Here is a 25,383-nt window from a genome sequence, read left to right on the forward strand (position 1 = left end):
ATTTCTCTATTTGCTTACAAAACAAGCTCATTCAAAAAATTATTGTTCTTAATAAAAAGTAATAAGCAAACTATAATGTTTGAGAAAAGCTAGAACTATCAAGTTAGGTATTCGATCACTAAAATAAACGAACCTAAATAAAAAAAATCATAACGTGTGTTTTACGTAAAGATTCTTAGCAACCAATTTTTTCAAATACAGATAATTTTTCAATCTTTAGAAACATTTTTTTTTTCTATGAAATCCATTAAAAATAATAAACAGAAAAAATTATGACAAAAGTTTTTTAACTTAAAAGGATTATACAATACAAAAAATGCAACTTCATTACCAGTTATTTCATATACAAACATTTTTTTAAATCTAAGCATTTCTCCTGACAATGAACAATTCTAAAGTTGAAGACGAATGGTTAAATTTAGTTAAAGTAACCTTCATGGTTCAATAAAAAGGGATAAAGGATTTTTGTCTTTACGTGGTAAATAGGGATACTGTCGAGGTCCACTATATAAAGATTTCGTAAGCTTGTTTATTGTTTTCTGACTCAGTAAAATTTTACTGTATGTGTTTATACTTATATTTGACTAGCATCCCCCCGTCTCGGCTTCGCCCGAGACTTACTAAATAAAACACCGTAGTGTATTGACATGTAATGTGAAACGTTTTTAGTTAGAAATTTTACACATGTTCCTGACACATCTCAGAACAAAAATCTTCTTATTAAAAACATATTTTTTCGGAATCCATATGGTTTATTTGGTCAAATAATAAGGTGTAAAAATTCAAAAAAATAATTATGCTAAAAAGTACCGTGTGTTCTTAATGCCATAAAATAATGGGTGGCCATAAGAAGCCGTTGATTTACAGTTTCTTCCGTGTAATTCACGAAAAGGGCTATTTTTTAAAGCTGTTAAGAATTTAAACTACCAAAAAATTTATATTAAAAAAAAATTTTTTTTCTCATATCTCACAACTTTGTTAGCAAAGCAACAAAGTCCTAGACCTTAAACCCTACATTTTTATTGCCACAAAAACACAAATACATTTTCTACTTATTTAAAAATCTGAAATAGGATCTTTAAAGATTTCAGAGATTGCTGTGAGGATACAATGAAAAGCTGATCTCTCACGTAATGGATTCTTTATTTGTCGATTTTGACGCTGCTGTTCCAATTTCGATAAATTTTCTGCGTCCGTTTCTTGACGCTTAAGTAAAATTGTATTTATTAAATACGTTTAAAGTTTTTCTTCCAATTCATTCTCTTGCGACTTTTGGTATGCTTAAAATTTTTGTGACCCCTAAAGGCTGTTTTCTGTCAACTTTGTTAAGTTCTAATATATTTATTGGCTAGGTAGTTCGACGTCCGATGGCCCTAAAAAAGACCGGTAAGCTTCTTAAGTTAACTCTTTCTTGACTGCAGTTAACAGCAATTGTGACTGCCTGGATACTTCAGGGTGATCTTCTCTGGCCTGCTGTTGAAGACCCAGACTGATCGGGAAAAAAATTACAAAGTCCGAAGCTTTGGAGCTAGTTTTAGAGCTCTTTCCCAACGTCTTCCGGTATAACGTGGAAGACGTTGGTGTCTAAAGCACCTTTTTTATTTTGCAGATTCAGTTGTTTTGGTGATCTTAGATGGGGAGATTGGTTAGTGACACTTGTCCAGTGGAGGCTGTCCCATTGGCTCAAGTTTTTTTTCCTTCATAGCTGTTATAGGTTTGCCCAGCACAAACCTTGGAGAGTATCAGTGATTCCTGGTTGAATGCTTAGAGTCGAGAGGGTAACGCGTCAAAATTGTTATCGTCTGCCCCTCTGTGCTCGGCCACCGTGGCCAACATTGTCTATATTTAGGCAATCTTTCTTGAAATGTCCAATTTTACCACAGCTGTAACAGGCTCTTTTTTGTTTGTCGTAACTTTTTGATTTAAACACGAAAGCATTCGATTTTACGCTTGCACTAGCCCTTTTACTTTTATTTCTAAAGTCCAACATTTTTATTAAATCGGTCACACAACTAACAGACTGATATTTAACGTGTCTATCAAATCACCAATATAACTGTGCGATTCTGATTATGTCGTCAATAAATATTTCACTTTTCATTTTCCTGACTCTGTAGCACCTGCAGCTTTCAACTGGTTGACTGCTTTTTCAAATTCACTTATAAAATCTGATGACTTCTGGTAATCTTTCAATTTGATTCTTTCCAATTTGATTCAACATATCATCTGCAGTGCTGTCGATTGTTTTAAGTACATTCTAACAAAATTTTTAAGTATCTTAAATGCCGTGTCCAATTTACGGACAAATTCCAGCTGCTTATTTCAAATAGCACTGTACATGTAATAATTGGCTTTTAAATCCATTTCAGCCCATTCGTTTTTCTTGTCCGTCGATATTCTTGCTCTTTCTATTACTACTGCATATTTCTGTAATTTAAAAAACATCATGATTCTTTTCTTCCAGTGTGCATAATCTTAGCTATCAAACATAGGTATCGAAATTTCCGCCATTTTGGAATTGCTCATTTCCTCTTTTGATTCTTCTAGATTTTTTGATTCTTTTTTTTCTTCGTCAATATACTCCTTTAACACTAGTATATCTTTGATCACATTTGCCAAACTTTTTCTTCAACTTCTCAGCGTTGAATTGACACTTATTTTATTTGTGATCACTTGCATATAATCTCTTCAATTTTAAAACTTGAACGAGACACCTGAATAACAACGGTCCACTTTTACTAGAACGTTTTCTTAATTTTCAGAGTTGATTTTTCACTTTTATCACATGTAACCACCGAGCTGCTACCATGTTAATGTACTAAACAGCCAACATTAAGCAGCTGCTTGCATGCATGACCGCATGCTTCGACGGACAGATGAGATTTACTTCGTGCCCGCGTTCGAGTGCCAAGCGTCCACTTATATGATACAATTGAAATTTGCCAGAGATGGTGCCCCTAGTTTATTTCTCATACATATACTTTTATATATATATACGTTGGTATAAATGTATAATATACTCAAGAATTATAACAAAGCAGACTTACAGAGCATAAAAGAACGAGATATATTCCAAGTTAGTGCCAAACTGTTATGTTCAATTTGCTGATTGTTGAACTATTGCCCAAATTGACGAACGATGTATATTTCTGTATGAATCCTTTACTTTTAACTCTGAACTTAAGTTGCCAAATAACTTTGGATTCAGACCTCCAAATAAGACCAGTTTCTTCTAAGAGTCGAATTGTGCTTCAAATTTTATTTTCACACAGAAAAAGCTCTCCAAAATATTATACCGACGAAATGTAAACGTTACAAATGTTCGTCTTAAGAATGAATTTTTTTTTAAATGAAAATATCAATGGCTTAGAAAGCTTAAAAGTATTTAAAAATGTTAAAACCACAAGACCAGACCCATGAGACTTTTCTTCTATGTTATTCTTCTATATTAAAGAAATATCTTTGTTGATTTACAAGTCAAAAAAAATGTATAAAAAAATTTATTAAAGTCTGAAAATCGTAAAAAACTTTTTGCTTTAGCAGGTGCGAATGTTATTTGTTTTGAAAAGACAAAAAGATGCATTTTACGAAAATTAAAAAAATTTAGAGGATGAAGTTATGATAGTTCAAAGAGAGGCTTAAAAAAAACATGCTTCACTGTAAAGGATCGCAAGAGTGGTCGTTTCCGAGAAACCCTATCTCGTATTAGCTTGTTTCAAAGTTCTAATCAAGATCAAAAAGATACGCCCAAGCCAGAAGTTGCAGCTTTGAACTTTGAATTTTGACAGCATTATTCAAATAGAAAAAAGGACTGTTTTCAAGAACTAAAAGAGCGATATCTTGGGTTCATGGATATTTGGATGGCTTGGATTTTGACCAGTTTTATATTTTATTAGGTACTATAATACACTTTGACTTTTAATAAATCCGTAAACTTGCTGCGCACACTTTTTTAAAAAGTCGTTAGAATTACCTATATGTACTTCATCACTGCTAATTTATGTTTTTAACAGCAAATGACTGCTAATTCAAGCAAGGAGAACGAGTGGAGAAATGGATAGATTCGTTGAAGATTTTAAGATAAAAAAAACATTATCTAACTTTTTAGTAAAAATCAGAAGCTATAACGTAAGTGTGAGGATAGCATGTCAGTTACTACATAAGCAAGTTTATGCTCTGATAGAAAATTTTAATTAGGTATCCTATGCATGGAGCTGTTAAATTTGCCTTACTTGTGAGTCTACCAACAGTTCTGGGACAAAACATGCTGAATCAAGTGGGGTCTCAATATTTTACCCCACAAGAAACTGACTGCTAATATTATCCAGCATATTTTGTCTGAGTTTGAAATACATATATTAAAAAATAGAAATTTTTCAATTAAATACATGTATTATTAATAATAGAATGTTTATAATGATCTTTTTTTTATAGTTTTTTAAAATAAATAATGAAAAAAAGGTGATCTTAAACTTTTTTTGCGTTGAACTCGAAAAGTTCGAGGTTACGTTAAAGTTAGTTAACACTGCAGATTTTTCTTATTATTTATAACTTTTATGATTACGCTTTTTTTTGTTCTAAGCTACAGTTTTTTTTTATTTACCAAAAGCAACCTTTTCTTTGACGTTTAATTAATGTTTCGTCTTTAGTCATAACAAAGGTACCATATTTTAAAAACGAATTTTTCATTTAATAGTAAATAAAAAATAAAGTAAGAATCCTAAAAAATTACTGCAATAACATTTTTGTCCCAGCATTCAGTTTTTAGCTTAAAATAAAGTTTGTATCTCAAATAGAACGAAGTTATACATTTTCTTGAGCGAGTATTGAAGACAAAAATTTCGCTTTTCTTAAATTTTCGGTTACTTGTACTCTCGAAAGTATGCGACAAAAAAGACCTTGAACACGTATCTCTTATTTTTTTAATACATAACGTGTGAAAAGTTGCAGTGAATTCAGAAGCATGTCGGTTAAAAGGCTGTTCGGCTTGTGGAACAATTACCCATATACAGCGTCAGCTTATGCACTAGTGACTACATCATGCATCACGAGAGTAGATTCAATTTGCAAGAGTTTTTCCCAATACCAAAGTCTAGAAACAACACTGACACCCACATACAAGGGCCTTCTAAAGTACTTTAACCCTGAATAATTGGTGTGAGGAGCAGCGTTTCCTGCTGTCAAGTTCTTTGTAAAAAGGTTTTTTCTTTTTTTTTAACGATTTGTATTTAAATGAGGGCTGGTATAAGATCGCTTTATTTTGATCTGTTAGCGTCGATGTTTTTGTAGTACTATTGCCACAAAGAGTTGTTTTATTTAGATAAACAAGTACATAGCAACGAACTTTTTGGTGGTGCGTAGCCCAGCAGTACGTCTCTAACGACCAAGAAGTATATCACACTAAAGTTGTTGCAATACACGCAGTTACTGAAATGTTCTAGTATCACAGTACCTTTATCAGTGTAAAACCTTGACTATACTTTCAAATAAAACGCGTCATTGTTCATCTAACATTTTAACTTTCATCTTGTTTTGAGCAGTTTACAATACCACTAGTCATCACGCTGCAGAGTCGTCAACCATTTATAGTTTAGAAATTATAGCAACTCAGAATTTTTATAAGCGTGAACGTATAATATAATTTTACAGAACTTAAGAAAATTATTTGCTTAGAAGTGTGGTCGTAGATTACAGAAATTTTGCAAAGCATCAGGCTAATAACAACTAGTTTTTTGACGGAAAATTACTTGAGTATAAATTGGGTGGCAATTGAATAAAAACAACATAGCATTAAACCATCATATAGCAAGTACTTAGTTAGCTTTCGATTTGTAAGTACGTGGCGGGTACTTGGTGGGTACTAACCGACTAGTAAGTGGGCACTGAATGGGTCTTTGGTGAGTATTAGACGAGCGTTTTTTGTGTATACGATGGGTACTTGGCAGTAACTTGGTAGGTACTTTAAAGATACATAGCGAGTATTTTTCGAGTAGAAGGACTAACCAAGTGCCCGTCAAATACCTGCAAAAAACCTGTTAAGTTTCTGCCAAGTACTTGTCAAGTACCCACTAAGTACTTTTTAATTAAAAATTAACTTAGTACTTCTTAATGTGAGGGCCTAGTACTGTGTTATTTTTGTTAAATTAATATTCTAATAACAGTAGTAAAGTTTCGGTAAAGTACTGGTATGGTTTGATGCTTTCCGAAGTTTCTGTTATCCACGACCATAATTATTAGCTAATAATTTTCTGAAGTTTTGTCAAATTGCCTTATAAGTTAGCGATATGGAAATCTCTTGTTGCTGTAATTGCTTAATCAAAGGATGAAGACTTTGTAGGGTGTCGACTAGTAGTAATCAACAATTATTGAATACAAAGTATTAAAATGTTGATTGAATGATAACGTATTTTATTCGCTAACCGTGATTATTTACAGTCGTTAAAAAGAGAATAGAGACTGTTTTGGTCCCGTATTTCTCTTTGCTTTTTTCACTGAGTTCACGTTTTACACACTAAACCACATTCTGTGGCAGTGAACTTAATAAAATATTAATAGGTACCGCCCATGTAGTGCACGGAATGCTCTTATTTGAGAGTAGGCCATGATACAAAAATCTGAGCTAATGCTATGTGTAAGACAAAAACGAACATTAATTTCAGAAATTACAAAGTTAATTGGATAAGCTGACTAGGGACTTTCTTCCCACCTGCCTGAATGAGCCTTATGTAGACGCAAAAGCTTTTTTACGCTAAAGAAAACTTACTCATGGAAATCTTAGCGATCCAACTACGATCTGTGAGGGAAATCCCCAGGTTAAATATTTTTTTTATACTCTGTCCTTAAGTGAGGGTATTATGGCCTCAGACTTTACTCTCTCATCACGTTGGTCTCAGATTTACGTTCCGCTCATTCAAATGCCAAACGTTTCTGAATTTTTAATCGATGACTTATTCACTATGTAATCTTAGAAAAATTGACTGACACTTGGATTAAGCACATTAAGTAAAATATACTTAGACTACGCTACAGTGATCAAAAGAAATTGTTTGTAGCCGTTCTTTTTTTTAGAAAAGTCTGTGAAAATAAGAAATAAAAACTTGTATCATCGGGGACTACTGTTTCAATTTTTTTTTTTTTTTTTTTAATAGTAATATAAGAGACGTTTTCGAAAAGAAGTTTGATTGAAAACTGAAACATTTTTATGAAAAGAACTTAACTTGTGCGGTCAGAGTCCTTTCTATAAGTTGAACTTCTAAACTTTTGTATAGATGAGAGCTCCAGCTCCTTACAACATTTTAAAATGTCTAGTTTTTGTTTTATTGAGTAGAACTTTACACTCTTAAACAGTATAGTTACATGATCAATATTTTATTTGTTCAACTTATAGTAAACGAACACAATGCATGACTCACATATAGTATAATTAAACTTAGCAATAGAATGGCGGGAATTTTCTTGAAAAGTTAGCTTGTCACTTTAACTATAAATTAAAAAAGGCACATATGTATAAATACTTACGTAAACTTATTAAAACTTTTTTTCTGATGATTCTTGTAATCGTATAATCTGTCCTGTTAATGTATCCAGTTTAATAGATAAATTTTATTTACAGGCAGAAACTTCTCAAATGGAACGGATGGGGTTATAAGGATTCTGCTTTCGAAATTAACGAGAAAAATATAATTAAATTTACCGGTAATAGGTAAGATATTTTCGTTGAATTTTTAAAAGTTCTTTTCCTCCATATTTCAGCTCGTGATAAGTTCACACAAGTCGATAAAGGTTGGCAAGTCTTAATGTCCCATATGAACTGTCTCTCTTCTCCTCCAGTGCTTATAAAGACATTTGAGTACGCAGAATAATGCTTTGGTTATATTGTGCATTAGCTTTTCGGTGCCTGTACTCACGAAAAAGAGGACGCTAATACCCGGAGTCCTAAACAGTAGAAATATAGATCAGAGGACGCGTTGGTGTACGTTTCAGTACATATAGAGTAACAAAATAAAATAAATTAAAAAAAATATAATTATTAACAATAATAAATAGTACTACATATATTTACATATACTATACAGTAATTTACTTGCTGATTTGTAATTAACTTGTGTGTGTGTGTGTGTGTGTGTGAAAATTTAATACTAAATGAGTAAGTAAATTAGTAATAGTATAAATAGCTTAAAAATAGCATGTTAAATAACCTTCAAGCAGAAGTTATATGATCGAATATATGAATTTCGAAGATAAAATGTAGTGCCACAATTTTGCATCAACGCAACTTTAGCCTCAGCTCGAACGATAGGTCTAGAAATCTAGACCAGAACAGTAAAATGGATAGGAAAAAACAATCACTTTTACAGGTTAAAGCCTCATAGATGCAGGCCGTAAGTTACAATATTTACTCAGTCGGGTAAGGGTGTCAAGTTATCTTCTCACTATAGCGTTAATCTGCTGTAAGCCAGAAAACCTGCTGTCTGTACACAGGACTAACATTTTTACTCCATTCTGATACTGTAAATCGCCTTTAACTCAAAGTTCCGATTGTGAGCCTAATTGTCTTATAAAGTTTCGTGCTGTTATCCATGATCAGTTTGTCTTAGCAGGCCGTATCCGCAAACAGTTGGATCTAGCATACCGTATCAGCGCTTTAAAATCCAAATTAGCATCAAGTGCTAACTGTCTCACTGATTGGGCTATTTTTCCAGATGGTGAAGTCATCTGCGTACATGTGATAGGTGCAATGATGCAGAACAGAAGGATCATCGTTAATAACATGCCATCCCTCTCGTCATGCGAGTATAATCAGAACTCCTGAGTCCGTCTTTCTCTCTTTCTCTCTCTCTCTCTAGTGCCATGCCTGTTAAAAACGTCTGAATTGGCCTAAAAAATTTACGAAATTAAAGATAAAATATAAAACATCGCGATTACCCCAATCTTTTGGACTTGCAAAACATTTATTATGCTAAACTAGTAGGTAAACTATGGAAATTTTGGGTAACCTCCAGCTATCCCTTAGAGTAGAAGTAGGGGAAGAGGTTCAAGCTATTGCACTATTGGATGTTTTGGATGGAGAAAAGATAGTCGAGGAAAAGCGATGTGTGGAAGCATTAAACTGCTGGGTCACTTGATGGTACGAGAGCTTGTGCTATCGGGTGGTAGCTTGAGCTATTCAGTGATGGGGAATGAGACTTGGATGGTGTAATGTGAGGATCACTCGGACAGTAAATTCAGGGAGCTTTGTCAATTGTTTTTTTACTCTGTTCGATTTTTTCACATAAACCCCAGATATCGTCGAAACTCAATTGATTAATAAGTTCGTAATAAATACAAGCCGATTCTTCGGTTCACGCGTCTGAGCACAAGTATATTCCTACTAGATAACTACCTGAGGTATAATTTTTTTTAATTACAGTTAATTGTTAATTGTATTATTTATTTAATACAAGTTCTCCAAAAGAATTCTTAACCTACTCTACAGTTTCAGCGTTTTCAGAAGGCTTAGAAATTTTAAATTTTATAGCACGACATGTCATTTTAAAAGACTTGACAAACTTTTTGCGGTCACTCTCTAAAGTGATATATTTCATACCTGGTATCAAAGTCGCTTCAGCAGTTGTCAGTGTTCCGCTATCTATACGGGCCTCAATATTACCACCTTGCTGTTGCTCTTCCTGCTGTTGCTGTTGCTGCTTCTGTTACTGACTCTTCACCCTTGTTTTACTCTTCAAATCCCCATCTACTTAGAAAGTAAATATTTATAGGTATGTAAGCAAATTATATATCTGATGTGTCGTAAGCATGCCGTAGCGCCCCGCTAGCGAGTAAAGAGGGAAAAGGGGAGTGTGAACGCGCCAAAGCTGACTCTTTTCCCCACCACCGCCAAGCGGTTGCGGCGAGAATTCATAGCATGGCAGCTGTGCCTGCCAGGGGAAAAGAGCTACGCGCCACAGACTGATGCATTCGAGTCTGAGGCGCTGCGCTGTATAGATCGATTGTTACATGAATAAAGGCCAATCATCTTTACAAAATTGAAAGTGAAAAGTTATTTCATCCCGGGTTCCAGTTTCCCTCCTTTGAACTTTAACTTACAGGGCTTATAATTATTATCAAATAAAATAAAACTCGATGCTTATAAAATACGACAGAATAATGTATTAGTTACCTTCAGAGATTTTTTGTTTTTTCCCAACGTTTCCCTCCCCAAAAAGTCCAGGCGTTGACTAATCCTGATAATTATCTTTTTTTCTTTTGGTGGAGTGGTTGGCCGTAGATTCAGCATGATCATTTTTGAACTCGTCAAAAAAATACTTCCTTAGCAACTAGAAAAAATTATAAATTTAATACGTTTACAAATATTTTTTTCATGATAATTCATTAATTAACAAAATTTATCAACTTCCTCATAGCATCATATTCCACGTACATGTCTTTGAGGACTTCATGGTTTGTTGCTTTATTTACTAAATACTCTACAACCACTTGTACAGTTACAGGGGCGCGTTTTAGATACAGAGTACACAACGAAGCCACATGCGTATAATCCAAGTAATTACTAAAAACTTACTCGTAATACAGCAATTATTTCTCTCATTGAATATCCAGGTAACGTATCACTAAATCACTTTCCCGTATATATCATCCGCGCATTCTCAGACAAAGGAGTAGCGCACCTCGCGCACGAGCAAACGACCTAGAAGGAAGCAGAATTCGTAGATGCTTCCATTTTTTCACAAATTAAAAATAATACATGAATAAAGCAACTATCAAAACTTGTAAAACACGGAAGCAGTAACTCGGTAAAGGAAAGAAAATAATAAATAGCAAAATCAACTAACAAAACTTGTAAATTCCGGTTGTATCAAACTAGTGAAGGAAATGCACAGAATTTGATTTTGCAACGAAAAGCGAGAGCCGTGTCAGCGGGATGTAACACGTTAAGATATTGCAGCGTACTAGCAAGAAAATGTGATTTGGCTGAGAGTGTCGGATAAGGACTGATTTTCTTTTACGTTTTCTTCTTTTCCCTACCTTCTTCTATACGTCCCCCCTTTTTGCCAAAATTTTGGCCTATGTATGATAAATGTAAAAGCATACACAGTCAGATCCGTACACTTTAGTCACTGTTAATTATGTCTTGATTATTATAAACTGCTGAACAATTAGAATTTTCTTCTATGGTAAAGAAAAGCTGAAAAGTTATTTATAATTTATATTAGTGAAATAATTTTATATACATTGATTAGAAAAATTTGTTTTATTGTTTGTACATTTTCATTTTACGTATGTATGTATTTTCAACTTTATTATTCGAATTCAAATTATTCTTACGTTGTTTAAAATATTGCTTATTTTTTTCCGAATAATAATAGGATAAAAAATTGAAGCATTTACTTCTCTTGAACAATACGGGTTCTAAATTATACAAACATACACAAATAACTTCATACAAAAATTTTCGAGGAAACTGAAAATTGTTGATAAACATCTCAATTACTTACGAACATTATTTAGTTTACGTTATAGATACGTTGGATAACCTTCTTTTTTATTTTGAGAAACTGATAATGTTATTAGATTACATTTTTTATCAACAAATTTGTAAGAACAGCGATGGGACTACATGATGATGATAATAATGTTAATCATCATGACAGTAAAAATAAAAATGTAACGATGATCACTGTAATAACGATAATAATGTACAATGGTGGTGAATAAAAATTGTTATAATAATATTGATAGTAAAAATAATAGTAATAGTAACGATTAAAATATGGATCAAAATGTTAACTGCAATAAAAATAATCATAATGATGATGATGGTAGTGATCATAAGGAAAATGATAGTAATTGTTATTGAATTAATGAAGATAACTGTAATAATTATGATAATGATAATGTTTGAATCATCCCTTTTAATATGATTTTTCTTATTTGCTATTCCAGTAACTATTATTCTTATGGAATACTTGATATCCATTGAAATGTGTTTTAATTTTTAATAAAAATTGACAAGTAATCGTACCTCTTGAGATAAAAAAATTTTTTTGTTGCTCATTCTTTATCATTCTTTGAAATTTATTGCATCAAAAATATTTATCATACTGTATTTTTCTGTGTATTTTTAACAAATTTTTACCTGCATAAATTATGAAACAGTTTAAAATTACCATGTTACTAAATGTTTCAAATAATTATATTAGATTACTGACGGTCCTTTCTGATAAGCAATGTGTTAAAATAAATAAATCGTAGTTAACTGCACACTTTTTCTGTATTTTGGAAATACTTTGATAATGTCATGTTGATATTTTTTTTTATGTTCAATAAATTTTAATATTTTTAATTTTACTACACTTGATTTTTTGGTTAACTCACAATATGACTGTTGTAATGAAGCTAATGTAAACATGAGTCACGTTTCACAGATAAAGATTTGTTGTATTTAATACCAAAATAATTGGATGTACAATAACTTTTTCTTTTACGCAAACCAGGTAGAATCTGAGAAACAAGCTAGAATCATCAGTTAGTTATTATTACTAAAAAAATTTTCCGTACCGAAAAAAACAGCAAAAAATCATGTTGAGACTGACCACTCTAATTTGCTACACAATACAGGTAAATGAGTATACCTATGTATCTTGTTTTTAAAGCTTAATCGTTTCAGTCTATTAAAGAACAGGATTCTGAAAATTTTGCTCACTTTGAAGTAAATCGAATATATTTACTTCGGAGACGGTAGAGGTAGACTAAAAAAACATTAATAAAATGGGAGGATTAAACTAAAAATTACTAAATTGTAGCTTCGTTTTTAGCGCAAAGTAGGATTTTTGCACCTGCTTAATAGGTAGGCAAAGACGAACAAAGAAGCTAAAAATATAGGATCGAAAAGGTCAAAGTACATCTTGCTGTGTAGTAGTGTAAAAAAATTAGTGCTTTCTTATAAATTAATAACTATTTGCATATAGCGTCAATTATCCTGCGATGATTGAAAATGAGCAGTCAACATTAAAAACAGGTGTCGATATTGAAAAAAAACCAAATAACTTTAGCTTCAGTAAGAGGAATGAAACTAGTAGAAAACCGCTTATAAAAAAGCACATTGAAGCATCTTTACCAAGAGTGATGGGCAATTATCATTTCAAATATATTTGTTCGTATCCTAAGAAAGATGGATACAAAATATTGTTCAAAAATGTGTGATTGTTGCATGTCAGGACTAGTTTATTGTTATTTTTGAAGCTTTTACAAATGTATTTATTAAATCGAAGTTTTTATTATTATTAAGACTCATTTACACTCGATACTTATAATCTCAAACTTAAATTAATTAGCTAGATGTATTATTTAGCAGGGCACTGCGTCATGTCAACCAGCGTTGATCAGTTAAAGGGGATACGAAATCCGCTTTTCGTAATAAAATAGCATGTTTTTTTTCAAAAACTTGAGACGTCCCCTCTTGAGAAGATAATAAAAGGATTATGCTGAGACACCTAAACAATAGTTAGAAAAATAACATCTGCTATCCAGAAATTTTCCATGAAATTTGAAAAATAGAATTTTTTTTATGCTAATGCAGCTATATAATTTTTACTTTAATGTATTAATCTTGTTTGTGGGGAACTAAGCTTTCATATATAGATATCATCGTAGGAGAAGATGATATAATGAGCAGAGAGACTTGCGTATGTATGTGTATGCTGTATTATAATACTAGTGGCAGAGCTTAGTAGAGAGATTGCTGACTGCAATGCTATGGCGCTAATTCACTTTCTGCGACTGTTTTGAGCGCCCCGTCGTGGCCAAGCCATCAAACCAAGTGCACATATTTTTCTTTATTTGAAAAGCGTGGAGGGGGTAAACCGAGTGTGTGCCTACGGATTCGTGTGAAAATGGGCATGTAAGCTCATACGTTGAACATGCATGATGATTTATAACATTATAATCGAACAATTAAAAGTGTTTATGTCAGGCCAAGTCATGATCGTAATAGAGAGCACTTTTAGTACGAAAGCTATATGATTTATTTATTTATTGATAGAGTTTACGGGCCGTGGGTCTACTAAAAATCAAACAGCCGTGTGCTGCCGAGCGCAGCACATGAACAAATTTACAATAGCGTAGTATAATAGTTTAAGTCATAGAAATGACAAAGTTGTAAGTTACAAAGAATTGTATGTAACAAAGTAACTTAAATAAATGTACAGTGTGTGTACATGCGTAGAAAAAGTTACGTATAGTTTTGAGATCAAGCTAATGTTAATGATATAAATCCTTCAATATTAAAAATTAAATATCAAACAGTGCAACCTTCGTTAAATGAGTTTGCTAGTTGACAAGAATATTAATAAATAAGATAATGAATATAATAAAATATTATGAACTCAGTACCAGCGAATAAATAATTGAGAAAGCTAGAAAATGATGATGTGGGACAAAACGAGCTATTAATTTGATAATAATATTTGATGGAAATTATTTTAAAAATATGTATGTATAATGCTATTTAATGGGTGGGTCATATTTATCCGAAATAATGTTTGCAGATGTATGATTTTACCGAATTGCAATTTGCAAGTGCAATTCTAATCAATAACAATTTTTTAGTCAACATTATAATACTCACTTTTAATAATACACGTAATCATAATTTGAATAATAAGATGTAGGAAAATACTTCTGGAAGCATATAAAGGTTAATGTCCAAATTTCTGCTCAGGTCCCAATTACCGCCCAACTGGACATTTTGGGAATACAAATATTAAGAATTAGATCACGGATAAGACAAAAATATGTTGGTTTACTTCATGATTTTAAGAATATCATGTTTATTATGTAATTTTATAAGAAGTGTTTTTTTAAATTGTACTACTTAACAAACATAATTTTTATAAAAAGAAACGACAACCTAATGAGTGGTATGTAGGACATTTCGTTTGCTTAGCTAAGTGGTTATTGGGACATTATACAAAAACTACATTACAACAACAAAAATGATACTTTTCTCTTGTGGTCAGTTGTACTCGACACTATCTAGATGCCACATGGAACAAAATTCATCAACCAAATCTATTGTGTCAATGATACGAAGACAAACAGTTTTAATTAAAAAATTTTAGGAGAAATGTACTATACAGAAATTATGTGTTAAAAGGTTAAGATGACATTTTAGAGAAAAACTTTTTCAACAAACGCGTTTTTTAATGAGCTCTACAAATTTTCTATTTAACATTTGATGATAAAATTTTCGTTTCTGTGATAGATAAAAAACTCTGTTTTTCGCTGTTGTTGTATCCATTTTGCATTACCGAATGTCTGAATTGCGATCTAGAGCAAAAAGTAAAAAAAACAGAAAGTTATATTTTAAAGAGATTTACAACTCTGTCTTTGATCGTGGACGTGTACAATGTATCTCAATAATATCGCGAAAAAACTATTGTTTTTCTCTAAGTAAAAACTTTTGTTTTCGATGTCATTTTATAACCATCAGCTAAGACATCCAATCCACAACTACATACAAAATTTCGGCTGATTCGGATCATAATTACTTAACTACAGAGAAAAAATTGATAATGTACATACATACGTATACCACGTGATCAACTGAAATTATCCTCATAATAGGTTCACATTGAGTTATTCGTATATTGTACATTGAAAATATTCGATTTATAAGTGGTTACACTTTTTGCTCTGACGAACTTACGAGACACTCGCATACATTGGCCGTGCCAAAAAACCAACCAGTGCTCATTATTTTACACTTTCGAAAAAACTTTTATCATAATAAGAAATAATAACTATACAATAACTGGAAACTAAATGTCTCATTTTTTTACTTTTAAATATCAAGCAGATAATATCACCTTGTCGGAGGCATGCTAATATATATACTTAATTCTATAACATAGAGCAGAGCTCTGGGAGGAAATACGATCTTATAAATTTTATGGGAAATGGAGGTATTCTGAGGGTAGTAGACAGCTAAAAAAGTCGTTTAATAGGTTACGATAATTAGAAAAATAATATATTTTAACTAATTGAAAACAACGTCCAATGGTGATACTGTCAAATTTTGTATTTATTAAAAAATAAAACGAGTTTCCGCCGTTTGGACAACGTCCCTGCCCTCATCAGGTACAAAAATCTATGAGTAACAAAATTCTTTACAATACAAATTCAAGTAAAATATAATAAACGCAAATTGAGTTAAATGTATAACGTCGTTTTGTTTTTTAATAAATACAAAATTTGACAGTACCACCATTGGACGTTGTTTTTAATTATTTACCAACTGTCATTGGACGTCTTATTTGAATAATATATTTTAACTGTCATTTATAGCACGGGCTATGGGAGATATTCTGGGGATGTTGGAGTTTCCATGATTACATGAATTGTAGATTATATGATCATATATCGCCGTATGTGCATACGATTTTTTTGTCGTATTAAACTTCTTTAACACATGGTAGCTGCCAACCACAGGGTATTTAAATCATATTAACTATTACGTCCTACATTACATGATATGTTTGACATAATTTGCTCCCAAATTTCGTATGGAAGGAATAATTTGATTATTCATACAGACGTCTTAAATGCTACGAAAAACTACACTGTTATATAAAATACAAACGCATTTTCCAAAACCTCTGTAAGTGACGAATGACATGTAATTTATAAGGTTACACATTAACTTTATAGGCAGTACGTAGTCCAATCGTTTCTCTATATGCACCTGAACACAGTTTTACTAAGTTTTTCTTTAGCCCAAGTCTCCATTAGAAAACTGGTCTACAGTAACTCAGCACTTCTTACGTTCAAGTTTTCACGAAAGTTATTTCGACAAAATATGTCAATATACATGTTTTATTCCCAAGTAACCACGGTAAACTTTATGCCAAGCGATCGGTAAGCAAATTTTGCAATTAACTACTATGAAGCTTAACCAGAGATCGTTTTAGCCCAAGCCTTCAATAGAATACTGGACTTCCACAAGTCGGTTTGTACTACACGGTAGGCTATAATTTGCTTGAACGAATGCTATTACACATTTAAACATCAGTGCATGATTTACTACATCTTTATTTTGGAATTATACCTAATTGTCTTTTAAATAGTCTTAACTGTGGTAGGGTAAATTACACAATTGCATGCATAGTCTGTTCGTGTTGCACAATAGATAATTTTCCTTTTGGAAAGTAGCTATTATACATTAAAGTTAAATGACATGTCTTTATGTACATCAGTTTTATGGATTTACTTAATTTTTCTGTAAATGATGCTGATCTAGGTCAGGCAAGTTAAAAAAAAACATATATACCTCGATATATGTTGATTCTTTAGTGATAATTTAGCATCTGATAGTTGATCGAACTGTCTTCGGCTTACGCGATTTTTCATCCGTTGAAGAAAGTTTTTTAAACTGTTGTAGTTTATGTACATACATAAGAACTGGTACACAATAAAACACTCACTCATTTCTGAACTATATGATTGATACAACATACAAGCAGTATTGGATTAAAATTGTTTAAAGTAATCAAATACATACACCTATCTAGAGTTTTGCTGCAGCCCTAGCCTCCGTTAGGATACTGGACTACAGCTATTTAGTACTTCTCATGTGACAGTTTATGCCAAAATAATTTGAATAAATATGCCACTTCTGTCTGTTTTATTCTAAGTAAAGACATATTTAGTAAATACCAAGCAATCAGTACAGAAAATGTCGTAATAAATTAATGTTTTATAGATAAACCTGAACACATTTTTACTAAGTTCTTTTTCAGCTCAAGTTTCCATTAGAAAACTGGTCTACAGTAACTTAGCACTTCTTATGTTCAAGTTTTCACGAAAGTTATTTCGACAAAATATGCCAATGTACATGTTTTATTCCCAAGTAACCACGGTAAACTTGATGCCAAGCGATCGGTAAGCAAATATTGCAATTAACTACTATGAAGCTAAGCCAGAGATCGTTTTAGCCCAAGCTTTCAATAGAATACTGGACTTCCACAAGTCGGTTTGTAAGGTTAAGTGATGTTGTCTGGAAATGTTGTATATTTAACATGCATTTGTAATAAAAAATTTGCTTTGACTTTTAATTATACTAAAACAATTGTATTATTATTTTTTTCTCAGCAAAAACAAATCGCTTTATAGGACCTTTTAAAAAACATCATCTTCTTACTTCACCGTTATTATTTATGTACCTGATTTTATATTTAATCAGTTTGTAAATACTTTTTATCTTATAAGATATGATTAAATGGTTTTTCGGATGATTATGGCCAATTTACTTTCTCAAATGCCAGCAATGAGGTCAGGGTATGTATGTATAGGCTTTGGCACGGTTTTTTATTACTACTTGAATGTACGTCAATATAAGAATTTACTGTTGCGACTAAATTCAATTTAAATTACAATTATTAGCCAGTTAGATTTTTAATAACATTTTTTCGAATACCACAATCTATATTTACGAATGTTTGAAGTGGTTTGATACAGGATGATGTTTACACTGCTATGTAACATTAATGAGTAAAAATACTATGATATAGGTAAATAAATGTCGAAGAAAATAGTTTAGAGCCTTATTAGTTGAAAAAACTTACGTGCGTATACAATGTTCAAAGAAATTTAATATTTTCGTAAATTTTTGGGATATAATGTCAGGGTGATCAGTTATTTCATCACCATTTAAGTAGAATATCGCTACTGACTTTTACGTACGTACAGAAATATCTTTGGATTTACTAAACCACAATGTGTTTTGTTCTGAAAACACTGAACATTACCAAAAAATTGTCGGGACAAAAATGATTAAATGTTGACAGTTTAACATGGTTTCTTATAAGAGAACATGGTTAGACTATGTTTACAGTGGAATTAGGGTATATTATAAATGTGTTGAAACAAAAAAAAGTTTTTATACATATCGTAGTGTGAAGTGAAGATGCTAGAAAAAAAAATCAATCCTTGCCAGGCATTTTTCAAAAATATAATTAATTATGGTCGTATCCTTTCGAGTTCGTTGAGTGCAAGAGGAGGTGTGTGGTAAAGGGGGTACATCTACGCAGGCTGGGAGGATTTTCCGTTCCTCGACTTTTTAAATGACACTCCCAAATCTCCTTAATCTACTTACACACACACACACACAAACACACACAAACATACGCGCGCACGCGCTACAAAATAAAAATTAGTTGATAATTTGTAATGAAGAAATACCGTTGATTAGGGTATTTTCTATAATAGCTAAATAATAGGTAAGGGTAAATAGCTACTCATCCATCTTCTTCCTATTCCATTAAAAAGCTTGATTTTATTACTATATGCCTGTCAATAGTTAAACACTTACTGGAATGTTACTTATCTACGTTCAGAAGGAAAGTCTTTCAATTGTTGAACAGACTAACATTATGCTTGTACAACTTATTTAAAATTGAATGTACTAAAAATTAAAAACACTTAGAAACAAAAATCCTTTTTTTTTCTATCATTTTTAAATATTCTGTAATATTTGTAAATAATGAAAATCATATCTAAATGATGAAGTATAATTGTTAAATATTTCTACACATTTCTTAATATTCATGTGAATGAATGTTGCCAAATTTGTGGTCGTTGTTGCTGTGGTCGAAGATAAAGATTACAAAAAAATAATTTTAATGCCAAAACATCTCTTGGAAACGTTTACATCGAATAGTTATAAAAATTTATTTAAGCAACATAAAACAGTAATAAAATTTGAGTTTGCTTATTTACCAAACGAAGCGCTACACTTTTGTTTTATTTTTTTCTACTCTGTTTAAGCATATGTGACAATACAACGAAAGTATGTTTTCTTAATAATTAAAACATTCATACTTAGGTCAAAATTACATAATTTACAAGAAATCTGCACGTTAATTTATATTATTACATAATAATTAAACCTCAACGATCTTACCGATAATTTCAGGGAACAAATTTTTGTTTAAATACTTAATATTTGAGTTATTACTTTACTTTTATTACTCACAAAATGTTGCAGCACCAGCCACTTTTTTTTACAAATTTCATTAATTTCAGTAAAGTTTCGTACTAGTAGAAGCTTTTTCATACATTATTAGCATAAAAGATTAACGCACGTCTAATTATAACAAGACAAACTTTTTTATAGATGCTTTGGATAACACTGAATCAGTTATTTTTATCATACCTTCAAGTGGCTTGGGTATTATGTGCCATAACGAGAAAGGGGCCACATATAAATACGTTTTTAAAAAGAATTATTCTTTTAAAAATTATTTATCTTACGCTTATCTTCGATTATACGTATTGTACTTACTTGAAATTTTACAATATATTGCTAAAAACTAAATTAGAATTTCTTATTGATATCTACGCATGTGCAGAAGACCATGGATCACTTTTTTCTCAATTTTTTCAAAATTTTAGTCGTCAAAGAATTAATTTCATAATCTTTATACTCTTATACAAAATATTGTGTATTATAAATTTTACTGTTTGAGATACATCGCAAAATATCGGAGAAATAGTCAACTTCTTGACGATTTTCATAAGCCTACGTATTAAATTCGCAATTTTTCAAAGGAAATTTTTTTTTTAAAATTGATGATCTCAGCATATCTTGATTTTAAATGAATTTAGCATATCAAAATTATCTCAAAAACTTCATTTTCATAAAATTTTTTTGGATATTTTTGAAGTGCCTAAGCCACCTTCAGATTGTTTGTGATTCATACTTCATCGTTCTTTGATAAATTACTCTCAAAATTGCAGAATGTGTACGTAAGCCTTTCATGCTAATTATATACGTATTTATAAAAAACTACTCACCATGGTTTACTTTTCTTACAAATGTTTCCAGAGTTACTGTGTGCATCCTGTTAAAAGACTTAACCGTTGCTGGTATAAACGACGACGTTTAGCATTTCCTGGCCTCTTTTGTTTCTTTCTCTTTTTTTTTTTTTTTCTTTCACCATCATTTGAATGTGTGACAGCTTGATTTTCTAAACATAAAATTTAGTTCGACTCACTTTACTATTATTGGTATATATATATATATATATTACATAAAATGTAGCTAAAACATTTCAACTGTACAAAAAAAAGGTGCATGTAAAAGAGAATTTAAATAATGTTTAGCAGAGGTTATCATCCAAACTTCTTTTATCACTTGGTTAACATTAAGGCAATGAATGTTAAAAACCAAAGGAGGTGCATTATCACATTATGAAAGTTTGTATGTCATTTCATTCTATTATAATTTAGTTAAGGAATAATATTTTAATTGTTTTCTCTATACGTTTGCTGATTAACATGATATAAATTACAAAAGTGACTGAAAACAAGTTTTTTTAAACAACTTTTTATACTTTTACATACCTTTACACGTGACTTTGAGACATTATGATGTGATAAACTATCATCAGACTCATTTTGGTCGGACTCAGGCATAATTGTTGATTTCCTCATAATATTCTGCGTTCTCAAAACATATGTATCATCATTGTCTGAATCGGGAACATTAACATTAGATTCTAGAATAAAAATATTCAATTACTTAAAAAAATAGTAAAGCACATTAAATAATTAGTAAAAAATTTTATGACTTTGGTTTTACTATACACTTTTCTTATACACAGGGTATTCAGTATGTCAGAGATAGTTTCTCCATTACCAACAGCCTTACCTCAATACATTTTTATTAATTAAATTTTTTATAGCTAATTTTACGAAAAATGATGAGAAGAGACACAAAGCTGGTACTTTGAGGAATCATTCAAGCCTAAATTTATCATAATCCATTGAGAATTAAACCAGAAAAGTTGCAACGCGAGATTGTTAAAGTTACATCTTAGGCTAGAAGCACCTCGGTAATTTTTTACGATCACGCGTTGCAACTTTTCTGATTCATTCTCAATGGATTATGATAAACTTAGGCTTAAATAATTCCTCAAAGTACCAGCTTTGTGTCTTTTCTCAATATTTGTAAAATCAGCTTTAAAATTTTTAATAAATAAAAATGTATTTAGAAAAGACTGTTGGTAAGGTAAAAACTCCCGATAATATAATGAATGCCTTTAAGGTTGTGTAAAATATAGTTTTATTATTATTCTTATGTTTACTGCTAATTTACATTAAAGAATGAAGTTATACAATTCATTGTTATTATTTATTAACATTGTAATCACCCTGCTATTGCGATCAATTACTTGAATTATATTTCTATATGAATAAAAATAGCAGTTTTATGACAATTTCATGTATACCAAACCCATAATATTAAATTAAAAAATGTACTTGAGACTAAGCGTAGCAACTTTTCACCGATGGATTTGCGAAATTAATTCATAGTGCAATTGGGATCTTCCATGGAAAATTCTGTTTTGTCCGTCTTGTATAGTTTTGAAAAATAATGGACACGTATTTTTTCTTTTTTCTTAAAAATAAAAATTGAAAGAGATATAGTTTACGTATAGTACCTCAAAATTATGGTATTTTAAAATTAACAGAAAACACTATACATATGTGACCTTGTAAATGATACATTACACATGGATATTCTACAATTAAGTACGAAAAAAATTAGCCCAAAAACATAAAAAACGGTATTAAACTTTCAGTGATACAGCGTTTTTAAAAAAGTATCAAACGTACACATAACCTCAAGTAACGCAGAAACGGTAACATAAAATTTGCTCAAAATTAAATGTTGTCAACATAATATCAAAACCAAGTGTTTCTGAAAGTTTCAAGAAAAAAAATTTAATTTTACTCGAGTTGCAGTGAAAAGTAAAAATGACTGTTTTTCACATATGTCGTTATGACGTCACATACATAAAGAGTATATCTATAGCTATGAAGAATAGATCATCTTTATGGGGCTACATCTTTTAGAGTTGTTGATTTAAAAAAAAAAAAAAAAAAACGTGCCAAGTATTTTTCAAAGCTCTACAACACGGACCAAATAAAATTTTTGATGCAAGATCCCAATACTCCGATTAAAAGTTTGACTACTCACCGTCGTCATTACTACCAACTTTACAGTTTATAGCATTACTTTGCTGAGTAACATCCAAGTTTTGGTCTTTCAAATTAGGTGAATCACTTCTGTCAGACTCATTTTTTTTTTTATTATTATCAGTTTTGCCATACATTTTTTCTTTATAATATGTGTTAGCTGCAAAAGATAAAATAAATTTTAGGTTATTTACCCATAAAAACCCAACTATATCAGTTTATTATTATTATGACTGCAGTTAATATTACTTGACGGACAGAATCTTAGTTTTGGATAATTACATGTCTTAGTCTTACGGTGATCATAACTGCCGATACGTCCGTACCCCGTCAACATAATATCTTCTAGTACACTGCAGTTGTCGAACTGGGTAAAATTACAAGAAAAGTTTGGCCTACAATTGATACTAGAATGATTATAGTTCCAGCTACAATTTCTATTATAATTAATGGTACAGTTGCTTAACTCTTCGTGTTCATCGTTTTGCTTGTCTTCACGAGCATTTTTACTGTGATCTGAAAGAATATATAAAAATGTTATTTGCATTAGCAGCGTTCTTAAATTTTCATCGAATTCGGGATCTAAAAATATACTTGTCGAATTTTAGGAATATACAAACTAATGTATAAACTGGTGGTTAGAGTTAGTGGTTTACTGGGACTAACATACATCTAGTATAAGTATAGAGATAGGTTATGGGACATGACTAAGATTATCACTCTAAATTTATTGATTGAAATTGACTTGCTTGAGAGACTTCAAATAGGTAGTTAAACGTTATTCAAATTTAATATTAGTTCTACTCCATTATATTCTATTCTAAATGTTTGAATCATTTTCTGTACAAAATTATAATGTAATAATTTTTAATTTTTTTCTTTAATGATAGATACGTGTTTTTCAGAGCCACTTCCTCTAACAGCCAACTTGAAACCTTACGCAACTACAAATTAAAATTTACTATTACGGTATTCCAAAATATTACTATTTTGCAATAAAACATTTTCACTGTATGTTATCTGACAATCTAACTGATCTTGTGCATTTGCCATGTTATTTGCAGAACAGTTATTGCAGCTACAATCATCATTTTCTTTCTCGATTCTAGCACATATTTTACCTTTGCAAGGCAGTAACAGTTCCAAAATTTCAGAGGCACTAATTTCCTGTCTTGCGTACTGACTCCATACTGACGTAATAATTGTGAGGATTTGTAGTAATATTTTATATGCAATACATAAATTAAATAAATACACACACACGCACACACACATACATGTATTAAATGAATACACAATACTGTGTACTATAAATTGTTCCAAAGACTTTTTCAATCCTTCTTTGGGCCCATACTTATATATAATTGTAATAACACTAGCAGTAAACATTACTTGCTCCGCTTATGGGCCAAAGAAGGCTTAATTAACATAGCGGAGGATTGAAAAAGCCCTTGGAACAATCTATAGTAAAGAATATTGTGTATTCATAGAACATCGTTAAGAGGCTTTTTTGCATTAAGGCTTATTTCACGATTGAATCCAATGTCAAAAAGTGAGGTCAAATATTAAAAAAAAATTATTCTATAGAGATAAAATCATTTAAAGAAACAGACTGGTAACATTACGGTGTTTGTTAAACGTGCCGTTCTGCTCCCAATTGTTTCCATGATTTCTTGAGGTTTAGTGCTTCAGCACACGATCAGTAAGTTTTTATGTGTAATTGTTATGTCTAAACTTAAAAATAATCAAGAATTGGTACGTCAAGCCAATTTCATCGAATAGATTAATTAATTTCAATTCTAACCACCCCCGATATTTAAAAGTCAATGCAGTATACAGTTAGGTTGATCGAGCTATTCTTTTGTCTGATAAACTATACCACAGGAAGAATATTCTCATGGCAAAAAGAATTTTACGTGATAATGATTACACTGAACTTTTCATACAAAAATATATCAAGAAAAGACTTCACCAAATAAAAAATACTAATAATGATAGTAACAACCTACTAAATGACAATCTACGTGATAAAATAAAAATTTTTATTCCATATAACCCATTATTCTTTAAATTTTGTTCAAAAATTTTGAAAAAATTGATTATACAAATTTACCCTATTATTCAAAATAAATTGGACAGTGTTATCATTCTTGGGAAAGACAAGATTGATAAGCTCGATCAAACCATTGTTGTGTATCATTTTGCATGTGATTCTTGCTCTGCATCAAATGTAGGTGAAACAAAGAGAGCATTGAAAAAACGCCTGAATGAACATAAAAGTACCAAAAAAGATGAACTTGTTGTCGCTTCACACATAAAAAAATTCAACCATAATTTTAATTTTTC

The 25,383-nt window shown here is 31.2% G+C and overlaps 1 protein-coding gene across 1 annotated transcript in view; it reads left to right on the forward strand.

Annotated features, from left to right (window-relative positions):
* Agps (alkyldihydroxyacetonephosphate synthase) overlaps positions 1–25,383 on the forward strand; it is a 484,483-nt gene that overhangs the window by 77,689 nt on the left and 381,411 nt on the right. The window contains exon 2 of the mRNA XM_089593784.1: positions 7,613–7,702. Within this exon, the coding sequence (XP_089449910.1) occupies positions 7,613–7,702 (90 nt within the window). The remainder of the gene's footprint in view (positions 1–7,612; positions 7,703–25,383) is intronic.

The sequence above is a fragment of the Copidosoma floridanum genome, unplaced genomic scaffold, assembly GCF_036245765.1.
Source record: "Copidosoma floridanum isolate Cflo_tuat_1 unplaced genomic scaffold, Cflo_Japanese_pri ptg000020l, whole genome shotgun sequence".
In the NCBI taxonomy this organism is placed as follows: Eukaryota; Metazoa; Arthropoda; class Insecta; order Hymenoptera; family Encyrtidae; genus Copidosoma; species Copidosoma floridanum.